At 45.0% G+C, this 12,234-nt stretch overlaps 1 protein-coding gene across 2 annotated transcripts in view; it reads left to right on the forward strand.

Annotated features, from left to right (window-relative positions):
• KLF12 (Kruppel like factor 12) overlaps positions 1-12,234 on the forward strand; it is a 728,313-nt gene that overhangs the window by 376,207 nt on the left and 339,872 nt on the right. For both annotated transcript variants that reach the window (XM_045287155.1, XM_045287156.1), the window contains exon 3: positions 7,654-7,718. In XM_045287155.1, coding sequence (XP_045143090.1) covers positions 7,686-7,718 — 33 coding nt within the window. In that variant the 5' untranslated portion in view covers positions 7,654-7,685. The remainder of the gene's footprint in view (positions 1-7,653; positions 7,719-12,234) is intronic.

Consider the following 12,234-nt stretch of genomic DNA (forward strand, 5'->3'; position numbering starts at 1 on the left):
GGGAGCAGGCCCACCCCTGTGGTGGGATGAGACAGCAGTCTGGCAGCAAGGATCTGACTTCCCCCCACAGTAATGGGGCTGAATTGACTTGGAGACAGCAGGTTTTAAAACTTGAACTTCACATTTCTTCGCGTAGTAATGTCAGAGGCAAACCACAGTATCATTAGTAGTTGCTATGATTTAGTTGCACACAGCAGCTATCTCGGGTATTATAATGCTAACCTACCCTCCAAACCCAGCGTACTGCCATTGAGTCCATACTGACTCCTAGTGACCCTGCCGGACAGGGTAGAACTGCCCCTGTGAGTTTGCGAGACTGTGATCTTTAACTGGAGCAGAAAGTCCTGTCTTGCTCCATTGGAGCAGCCGGATGGTGTGATGTCGAACCGCTCACCTGGTGGTAAGCAGATGCTCTCTGATATTTATTTATGAGGTATTTCAGATTATGATGTCCTCTTGAAATCACATTCACTCTCAATCATTGGGTGGAAATTGTAGTACCTCCAGGAATTATTCCTAAGGAGCCCCGGTGGTACAGTGGTTAGTGCTTGGCTATCAACTGAAAGGGCTGCAAACCCGCCTGCCTCTCACTAGGAAAAAGAAGTGACAGTCTGCCTCAGTAAAGCTCCAGGGCCCCAAGCCTTGAGGCGCCCTGTAGCTTCAATCTGAATCAGAATCGCCTGCACAGCAGTGGGTCTTAGCATTGTCCCTAAGTCCTCTTACTTAGTACATTAATAAACATAAGCCATACCTCACAGCGTGCCATGTGCCATTGTATTGTTAGGATTTTCTTTTTTTTGAAGGTTGATTCTTCCATGTCAGAGGTCCAAGAACAGCCACTCTTTAATCACAGTTTTCCTGTGTGGATTTACTTAGCCTCTAGGACCCATATGCCCAAGGTGGAAGGAAAAGAAAAGGCGGATGAACCAGCCAGGAAGGGGAAACTTGAGGGAAAGGTGTAAATGCATCCACTTTATCCAGACATGGTTTTCCGCCCGCCCGTGGTGTCTGTCGGGAACTCTCTCTGACGCTGCGTCGCATGACGTGTGCAATCCAGGCGTCTCCTCTCAGTCGGTGTCGCATCCTGTGCAAGTTCAGAACAGGTGCAGTAAGTGTCACCTGTCACCTAGCAACGAGCACTCTGCTCTGAGTCTTTGGCTCCTCGTTTTATTCCCAGTCAAAATAACTATGAAAATGTAGCAGTGAGATTTGCACTTATCTCCAGAAATATTTAGATTAACCTTCAAATACTGTTAGCTCTCAAGAAAACTCACTGCGGCAGATACAACATAAATAACTTTAAGTGGAAGGGGGGAGGGGGTGAAAAAAGGGGCAACTTCTATGGCAGCATTTTTGACTCACAAGCCTGTTGTAGAATATTCAGGACTCACGTGCACAAAGCCTGCCTGTCTAGTTCCCTAATCGGCTTTAAAAGTTATGGTGATGGAATTGAATATGTATATAAACCTTTATTGCTTGAATTTGGGATTTTGTCAGTTCTGGGAAACACCAGATCACAACTAATGAAGTCGTGATTTGTAACACCGAAGCTGGAAGACAGAATTCCAAATGGAATTGCTGTAGCAACACCAGAATTCAATTTATTTGAAACAGAGCCTCTAAATTACCTCTGGAATACCCTGACTAGTGAGTCGTTCATAAACACCTCTAAAGCTCGTTTCTCAGTTTCCATATAAAGATGTAGAGAGGGTCACCCGGGGCAACTAGCAGCAAGGGCACTTATGGACCGGGAGTTTGGGGAGTGTCTTAAACATGTGTCTTTCGTCTTCGTTGCTTAGAACTGCTGTGACAAATACCGCAAGTGGATGGCTTGGGCCCACAGACACTTGAACTGTCATCTTTTACGAGGCTCAAACACAAGCCAAACAAGGTGCTGCTTTTGAGTTGATACTGACTTATAGCAACCTCCTAAAATGGCAGAAGTGCTCCTGCGGGTTTCTGAGACTAACTCTTCAGAGGCGTAGAAAGCTTGGCGGTTTCGACCTGCCAACCTTGCCCAACGCGCAACCACCACTATGCGACCCAGGCTCGTGTAGGAGGCTAGAAGTCAGAGAGCCAAGGCTAGGGGAGGCTTTCTGGCTCCCTCAGCTCTGGCGGAAGGTTCTTGTCTCTGGGCCTGATGTTTCTGAGCGATCTCCCCGTGCCTTGGCATCTGCATTGGTCTGCATCTAGGAGCGCTCAGCACAGTGACCCTCGGGCCAAAGGATACGTTCTGCTTCCTGGCTCTTTTTTTTCCAGGGTGACACACAGACCCCTCGTGGGCGCTCCCTTCTCTTCTTTTATCTCTTATCAGAGAAAAGGTGATGTTGCCCACATCCCAGGGGTAGCCTCCCTTTACTTCATACCAGGTCTCTCAGCTAAATAAAGGCATCGGTGTTTCACTGTAATCCAGTGGTTCTCAACCTGTGGGTCGTGTGCGACCCCTTTGGTGGTTGAACAACCCTTACACAGGGGTCGCCCGATTCACAAGAATAGCAAAGTGACACTGATGAAGTAGCAATGAAAATAATGTTATGGTTGGGGGTCACCATAACGTGAGGAACTGTATTAAAGGGTGACGGCATTAGGAAGCTTGAGAACCACTGCTCTAACCCCCTTCCAAGTGATTTGTTGATCAGATGACAAAATGGGAATAATCACATCATTACAAACTGCCAAATCACTAAGAATCCTGGCCCGGCCACATTGGCACATACCTGGGCCAGGGTGCACAATTTAGGCCATGACACCTTGAAATATTGAGGATGGGATCGATCTTACACAAAGTGATGAAGATCCAGTAGTTTGGTCCCAATAATATAATATGATAACTTTTTTGCAGAGGTAATTATTCTGATGTAGCGCCTTAGTTGTTAAAGGTGATTGATTAGTAGCCAGGGTCATTACATTCATCCTCGATCCTCTCGGATTTAAAGGAAGCTTTGATGATGAGATCTGGAAGTTTCAGGGATGAAACAACAACAAAAAACTGAATATAAAGATTTTAGAAAACCATTCTCTGGGCCGTGCAGCTGTTAAAGAGAAACAGGTACAATTAGGAGATTTCAATTTAAAAATACTGTGTGTTAGTATGAGCAGGAAAACCAGTCATGCTGTACCTATTATGCATATATACATACATATATTAAATTACATGGAATTTTATGTCAACAAAGTGGCTCACGCAGTTGTAGAAGCAGTTTGGCCTGGTTCAAGGCTGTGGGGTCAGATGTCAGATGTTAGGTTTGCAGTCTTATGCTTAATATTATTTACTGGTGCAGCTGGCAAGGCGGATGAGCCTGAAGCAGGAAGCCCAACAGGAAGGCTGGTGGAGGTGGAGGCAGAGGCAGACGAGCCTGCAGGCAGCAGGCAATGTGACTGGCCCCTGAGCTCCAGGGCCAATGAGCCAGGTTCAGGTCCCAGACCAGCAAGAAGTGAGCTAGCTTCCCACCGAGGAAGCAGGCGCATGGCACTATCTTCTGGTTGCAGTTTTGGTGTGATCAAAGGGCTAGCATGACACCCTAATCTTCCCATGAGTTCTTGGCCTATTACAGCAGATCCCATATGGAGTTGATTACATCGTGGGAGAGCCCATTGTGGGGAGGCCCCAACTGCCAAGCCACTGAGAATGCTGACAGCCAAGCTGACACAACACCATCACCCACGGAGCCTTCAGTGTTGCGTCCAAATGTAGTATTGGAAGCACTTGATTATTTCTCTTCTTCTTTCATACTGAAACAAATGATCTTTGCTTTTCCTCACCTAATGACAAGTGAGAATCATTTTTGAAGCCAGAATTGTGAGCATCAATCTGTGTATTATTATTTTGTTTTTTGACAAGGACAGTGGCCTTTAGGATTTGTTTAGGCATATTGCAATCTATTTGACAGGGCTAAACAATCTTTTAAAGTAGGAAATTGAGGAGATAGTATCTCTTATTGGGAATTTGCTATTTTCCTGTTTTATATTAGAGTATGGTTTTAATAGGTGCTTGGGGAACACCCTAACCCACTCCACCCCCTTTTTAAATGGATATAATTAGAGTGTGGACTCAGTTTAAGGAACCTTTTTTTAAAAATTTGGACTGCTGATAAAGATATGTGTATGAAACTTCAGAATCTACTTGTTATTATAGACATTAGCTAGGTTTTATTTCTTTCTCTCACTGCGGATGAATCAATTCCTACTCATGGATTTGAGTAGGACAGGACAGAGTAGAACTGTTTCTGAAACTTTAAGTCTTCCTTGAGCAGGGCCTCTTCTTTCTTTCTTGAAGCGACTGGTGGCTTCATCCCACCGGTCTTGTGGTTAGAAGGTCCGTTTGTAGTTCACTAAGTCACGAGGGCTCTTTCAGTCAGGGCGGGTGGGGCACAAAAGGCAGGTGTCCGTTTCTTCCGCGTTTGGCGGAGGAGGACACCGACTGCACCGAGGGTGAATGAGCTGCTGCAGGCTGTGTAGCCAGCAGAGGACAGAGGGGAGCCTGGGGTTTGATGTTCTCATTCTCCACTGTGGCTCATTTCTTCATTGTTCTTTGGGCTACTTAATGTCTGGGAATTTGTCCAGGGCAGTGGGGCATATGCCACAGATCGGGAAGATGAACAGATGGATCGTGAGTGTTCTCAGGAGTAAAGTATTGTACAGGTGGTTCCCGAGTTTACTTAGAACTACAGTGAACCCTCGCCACTTCGCGCTTCGACTTCCACGGCTTCACTCTATCGCGGTTTTTGCGTAACAGCGCATGCTCTGTCATTACTGCCACTGATTGGCTGATACTGTACACGCTTCTGTCTGCATCGCTACGTATCGGAGCTACGTATCAGATGCATTTTTGCTTTTGTACAGTGTACTGTAATTGTGCGATTTTTAAGAAATTTTATCTAAGCACTATGATGGCTCCTAAATGAGCTGCTTCTTCTAAGCCTTCTGAAAATAAAAATAAGCGCCAGAAGAAGATGCTCACCATCCAGGAAAAGGTAAAACTTTTGGATATGAACAAAGATGGCAAGAAAATCGTGGAGGTTGCACGCCATTTCGACTTGAATGAGTCTTCCGTTCGCTCCATCCGATGTAATTCATAATATAATAAATAATAAATGATAATTGTAACATCCAAATTGTTTTACTGCATTTTCCCTTTTTCGTTTAATAAATTGGGTAATACGAGTGTAATGGTGACTAAAGGGTGTTTTTTCATGTCCTCTATCCTCTAACTACGAAAATATTTGATTTACAAATAAGGAATCCTACTTCGCGGAATTTCATTTATCACGGTAGGGTCTAGAAACGATTAACTGCGATAAACAAGGGTTCACTGTATACACTTAAGTTGTTGGTGGTTATAAATATGCCTGTAAATGACAGAGCCGTGCAGAGACTAGAGACTAAGAGGCTTGCACAGGGACCCTGAGATTCTCTGACTACCGCTCCAAGCTCACGATCGTCCTTGTCAAATAGGTTTTAACTAGTGCCTCTGCTCAGCTCACAGGATTATTATCTGAATAAATGATGTTAGGCTCCCTGTAAATCTCCAAATGCTGTGTGGGGGAACCCCCAAAAGTGTGATGCTATGTTATGTTCACCTCATTTTACCTTTATTTTAGTCTGTAGCGGAATTGTGCCTCAAAATACAAGTTATATAATTAAGGACTAAAGTTTTTTGCACGAGACATGCCTACATGCCTACAATTGATGTAGAGGAGAGTTTCTTCTGCTCTTGACGGATTTCCTTTATTCTTACCGAGAGGCCTTGGTGCCGTAGTGGTTACATGTTGGACTGGTAGTGCTGGGGTCAACAGTTTGAAACCACCGGCTATTCTGTGAGGCTTTCTTTTCCCTTAAAAAGTTACAGTCTCAGAAACTCACAGGGCAGTTCTGTCTACCTTGTCCTATCGGGTCGATGTGAGTCGGAATCTACTTCACGGCAGAGAGAAAGCCCTGGTGCATACAGGAGTCACTTAGCAAGGTGTTTATTCCAACCATTCTGCAATAACAAAACCATGAATCAGGGGGGTCTACAATATTGTATCCAAAAAAAGAGTTAGTTATGGTATCACAAAAGGAGTTAGGAATTTTAGAGTCAGTATTGTTAATTTCACATGAAAACACGCCCAGTACATATGACATAAGTATTAAAAGGATGGCAAAACCTCCTTGTGAAATAAAATCTATGGCCAGGATCAGAACGAGCCAGAGGTGTTGCCAAGTCCTATGCTCCACTAGACAACACCTTTCAAGGGATCCCGCATTATGGTGAACGTGGGGAGGGGAACTCTGAATTTCAAAGGCGATTTCTAGCGCTGCCACTGTAACATTAAAATACTGCTTTTACACAATACTGCTTTTTCAGTAGCAGTCCCAATTATAGTGGAAACTATAGCATATAGCACTGGCTATGTTTAGACTTGTATATAGTGAGGCACCTGTGTCGCTACATTTAAACCCAGAATAAGATTAAAGGGCAGTTTCCGTCACAGGACCTGACCGTGAAGCTTGTGAATTCTTCTATCTCTCACTTACAGGCCTTAGGAGTAAGTGGCCTTGTTTTCTGCTCAAATGTGTGGGGGTCAGGCGTACAGGCCCGCTGCTCCAGACAGGGAGACGTGGGCACTGTAGGTCTGCCAGGAACTCCACGGTGTGCCCACCTCACAGTGGCAGTGTAATTCCAAAGAGAAGAGTGGGCCAACTCTGTCTCATAAACTGGCTTTAACTCATTGCCAAAGAGAAAATTTGCCTTATGAAATGGAAATTCTGAAGCAAGAGAGAATAAACAAGAGTTTCCAATAAAACATCAAAATTGTTGTAGGGGGCAGATGGTCTCTTGAAGTCAGAATTCTTAAGTCTAATAATATTGAATTATTTTGAATGAGATCAGGGTTCCTAAGAATTTAGAGGCTTTTATGAAAGCTTTCCTTTTTCTTTTAAAATAGATTTGGTTAATTTCTAAGAAGTTACTTATATATATTAATTTGCCAAAAGTGAAAACCTCCTGGGTGGTTTGGTTCTGACTCCTGAGACCGCAATGAGATAGGGTATATTAATTTATATACTTTTTAATTTAAAACAGTCGAGGAGCCCTGGGGTGGTCTAGCAGATTTACTCAGTGAGCTTTTAACTGCATGGTCAGCAGTTCGAATCCACCAACAACTGGAAGAGAGAAAGCAGAGGCGTTCTGCTCCTGTAAGGATGTGCAGCCTGGGGCACTCCCGGGGCAGCGCTCTACTCTGCCCTGTGGGATGCTGGGAGTCAGAACTTGATGGCAATTGATTTGTTGGTTGGTTGGTTTTACTTGGGGGCCGGTCACCTTGGAACCTCTTCCTTTCTGAATTTCTCTCCCCGTTCGTCGTTCCTAGATCCCCTGGCCTTTTCTCCAGGAACGTAGTCTTTTGTGTTTGTCGTAGTTTGTGATCTTACAGCTGTGTCATGGTTGGTGTTTCGGCCTTTTAAATGGCTCTTTAAGATCGAGCACAAAAATCAAAGGCAGAGCAAACAAGCTAAAACGCCAGCTCTCCTTGTTGCCTGCGTCACTGGCCCGAAGCATAAAGAACTGCACGGTTAATTGGGGAGATCTGTAACGTTGTCTGGTGGGGTGGGGTGGGGTGGGTCGTAGCAACACAAAGAACTTTACTCATTTCCCCCTGTCTGGTTTTCTTGCAGGATCAATGTGACTCTAAAACCCAAATGGATGAATGAGTATCCGTATGAAGAGGGAACCAAGAAAGGTTAGTTGACCCCCACTGCGTAATTGTGTTGAAAATACTCCCATTGTGAGCATTTCTCACGGGCAGTTGTTCTCACTACAGCATGTCCTGGTCACATAAGGTCAAAGGTGGATGTGAGTTGGAACCCACTCAGTGGCACGAGCTGGCCTGCAATGTTTACTCTATATTTCAACCCCCTAAATTTAAGACGAGGCGTCTGGGTGGCGCCAATGATAAAGTGTTGGTGGCGCTAATACACCCGCGGAAGAAAGGCCTGGTGACTGACTCTTGGGAGCTGTTGAAAACTCGGGCGGCCAGCTCTCTGTGAAACCCACGTGGACATCAGGACTCAGAATCAACTCGGTGGCAGCTGGGTTCCTTTGTTTATTTGGGGGTAAATCTAAGAGCACAGTTTTTCTCTGGCACCCCTGGGTCTCAATGAGTCAGATGCAACTCAGTGGCAACTGCTTTTATTTTAGAGTGCAGTGGTGTCGTGTTGGGCTGCTGACCACAAAGTCTGCAGTCTGAAACCACCCAGCTGCTCCGAGTGAGTGAGACAGCTTTCTACTTCCGCTTGAAGAGTTACAGTCTTGGAGACTCGCAGGGACAGCCCTCTCCTGTCCTGTAAGGTGGCTGGAAGTTTGCATTGCCTCGATGGCAGTGAATTTGTGTTTTTCCTCATGAGTTTCTAAGGAGATGACCAATTTTTACCTAAGTTGTGGATTTTCGTAATTGACACTGGTAGCTTTCGCATCAACGTTCAGATGGGCCATGATAGCAGTAAGTGGGAAAATCATACAAATAATCCCTGGGATGGAAGAAAAGCAAACTAACAGACTGTATCACACACGCGTGGACCTCATGGCAGCACCATGTAGCGGCGTCATTACCATCGCTGTTGTTCCCGTGTACTGATCGCCTCTGTTTTCTGAGGAGTAGGCTCATTTTACCCTGCCTTCCCACAAGTAAGTACCAGTGTGGAGCAGAGGGAAAATGCAAAGTGCAGACCTGTGCATTCCAATAATAATAATAATAATTTTAAAAAAATAAAATGATGGTCAGGAAAAGATGGGGAGGTCGCACGGTCCCTGGGCCTTGTTCCATGGGCAGGAGGCCTCTCCGCGGCTCTGCACACCGTCTTGGGTCTGTGGGCTCAGCTGTGGCTCCTTTGCTTTGTAGCTCAGGTCTTGGCATGGCGTGGGCTGTTGTGCCTCTGCTACATCAGGCAGGGATCTTGAACTTGCTTGGCTGATGGCTCCTCTTTGATGGTCCTGGAAATGCTCTCTGTCTGCCTATGAGCGGGCGCTCTTAATCCTCTGAGGAATGGGGAAACTGACCAATCCCTTCTAGACTCCCACCTAATCATTTAACGTGAATTATGGAGGTATGGATCAAGCCGGCCCACAGCCAGAGTCTATCCCAACTAATAGTGACCCTGCTGGACAAAGTGGAACTGCCTCTGTGGGTTTCCAAGGCTACAGATCTTTATAAGAGCACAAAGCCTCATCTTTCTGCTCAGAGTGTCTTGAGGTTTTGAACAGCTGACTTAGCAGTTTGCAGTCAGAGATAGTTAAAGTTCATTCTGCCAATCTGGCTGATAAACACGTGAGGTTAATTGAAGGGTGGAGAGATAAATGGCTCGATGAACCTCGCCTTTTAAGTTCTCGGGTCTCTTGCTTTCTGATGGTCGGACCAGGGTGCAGCTGCCTTAGCCAGTTCCCTGCTTCAGCCGGCAAGGCTCATTTCCTGCAAGACATCCCTGAGGAGAAGCCACGTGGGCCTACCCTGATGCAGCCCTGGGTGCTGGAGCAGCTGTGTGGAGACCCCTGCCAGGGCTGAAATGCTTACATGCTCACTGATTCGGCTTTCCTCCTGCTGTCAGCATCATTGCATGTGTTTTGTGGAATGGAAGTTGACTTTGTGGATTGGTGTCGGACATATGGGCTAATGTTGGACTTGTGAGCCTGGGCAGTACTGGGTTGGAATGTTTTCTTGATGTGCACTTACCCTTTATATAAAACTCTCTCTTGTACATATGAGTTTCTGTGGATTTGTTTCTCTTAATGTACCCAGACTAACACACAGCCCATTATGTAACCCTCTGTTCCACCAGAGATCCTTCGAGACTTCTTTAGATGGAAGAGCTAGGTTAAGAAACTCTACTTCACTGCAACTGGGCATCAGTTTGTTTGCAGTAGTTGTGTGAACTCCCCTTCTAATCCACCCAACTGCCTGCCTGTCGGTCTACGTTGTTGTTAGGTGCAGTTGGGTGAGTTCTGACTCATAGCAACGGAGATAGAACCCTGTCTAACACAGCAACCCTGTCTGCAGCAGCACAAAACATGCCCAGTCCTGCTCCATCCTCATACTTGGTCTTACGTTTCAGCCCGTTGTTGCAGCCACTGTATCAATCCATCTTATTGAGGACCTCCCTGTTTGTCACTACCTCTCCACTTTATCAAGCTTGATGTCCTTCTCCAGGCACTGGTGTCTCCCGATAACATATCCAAAGTATGAAAGGCTAAGTGTCATCATCCTTGTCTCAGGAGCATTCTGGCTGTACTTCTTCTAAGACAGATCTGTTTGTTCTTTTGGCGGTCCATGGTACTTTCAATGTTCTTCACCAACCTCGCAGTTAAATTCATCAATCTTTTTCTTTGATCTTCCTTATTCCGTGTCCAACTTTCACATGCATATAAGGCTATTCAAGAGAGATGGATCCATAGATACAGTGATAAGTCTTTTGAAGAGGTCAAGGGAATGCTATATTGTTTAAAATCAAGGAAGATACGTTTTCCCGGTTGTATCTTTTCATAGTGTTTAGTCAATCTTTTTGCTAAGCAAATGACCCATGAATCTAGACTGTGTGAAGAGGAAACATCTAGATTGGTGGAAGACTGAGTAAAAATCTTTGGTACGTAGTTGGCACAACCTTGCTTGCTGAAAGCAAAGTGTACTTGAAATACTTACTGATGAAGATTAGAAAAAACCCTTCACCTGTAATAAATATGGATTACATGTCAAAAGAAACAGAAACCTTCCCAACTGGGCCACGGAGCAAACATCAGGATAAACAAAGTATGGAAGTTGTCCAGGCTGCCATTTCACTCGTCTGCACACTCGGTGCCCACGGAAGCAGTGTGCAAGAACTCAAAACGATGCTGCGTTGTCTGCCTGCAGCAAAATCCCTCTTTGAAATATTAGCAGTAGAAGAGGACACCTGGAGGACCAAGGTGTGCCCGACTCAAACCATGATGTTTCCAGACATGTCATATGTTGTCGAAAGCTGGACCATGGGTAAGGAAGAGCGAAGAAGAATTGGTGTCAGTGAATTTGGTGTTGGTGAGGAACTGTTCCGCAGTCAGGACGGTGAGATGGTGCACCTTTGTCTGATGTACTTTGGATGGGCTACCAGGAGGTGCACCAGTCCGCCTAGAGGACGTGGTGCTTGGCAAAGTAGACGGGGTCAGTTTAGAAGAGGAAGACCCTCCAAGATTGAGGCTGTGACCCCAAGGGCGCACTGGAACGTAAAGATGATGGTGAGGACGGTGCCGCGTTTTGCTCTGTTGTACATGGGGTTACCAGGAGAGCGTTGGGGTTGGGGATGAAGACCAGCAGAGCAAAGATAGCATATTTACATTGGAAAACCACTATTTGCAATGCATCTCAAAATGAATGCATCCCATTCCTTTGGCATGATATTGATAGATTATTATCTTAAAATAGGTTTTTGTCCAGTGACCATACAACTTTGATGCTTCTCTGCATCCATGGTAGCCTGCAAGTTTATAAAGTTTGTGAGTTCCACTGCTCTGTAGCTAATTCAACAGTGACAAGTCTAGATGGTGGCAAAACAAATCCCTGCGTAACTGCGTACCCTGAGGATAATCTCTGAACATACCGTGAATGGCCATCATCTGTTCTAAGTGATTGGGTCTAAATGATGATTATGCCGTGTGGCTTATAGTTCATGAGCTCCAAAGCCTTCATCAAAAAGGGAGCCGTGACAATTTCACTTAATATTTTTATCCAATTGAATTGCTTTTGTGTGTATCATTTCTCTTTTCCAAATCTCTGGCTCATACTTTTAGTTATGGATGTTTCTACACAGAAACTACATTGGGCCTTGTGATTTGCCTCCTTGAGTCTGGGGCTGATTGCTTTTAACACAGTCTGATTCAGAGGGAGTAACACAGAGAAAGAAAATGTATCTTCTATTTCAGAGATATTAGGCCAATGTGTAGATAAATTTTTAACTATGTCAGTTGAAGACAATATCATCACTCTCTACGTAATTGAAAAGGGATTTGAATGTGGCTCTGGAAATGGTTTTACATGTTTCCAGTTTGCCTGTGGTGCTAACACCTTGTCAGAGAGCCACAGACTGTCGTATTATGCCTTTGTGCCCAGGCACGAAAATTTAATTAGGCCTCATGGAGTTTGTAAAATTTATATGGTGGTCCTAATAAGCTCACATCTAGGACAATTTGTAATCTTCCCTTTCCTTAGAATATGTCTTTGAAAAAATACATAATAC

The sequence above is a fragment of the Echinops telfairi genome, unplaced genomic scaffold, assembly GCF_000313985.2.
Source record: "Echinops telfairi isolate 266 unplaced genomic scaffold, ASM31398v2 ScPeMD7_11;HRSCAF=52, whole genome shotgun sequence".
NCBI classification, from domain to species: Eukaryota; Metazoa; Chordata; class Mammalia; order Afrosoricida; family Tenrecidae; genus Echinops; species Echinops telfairi.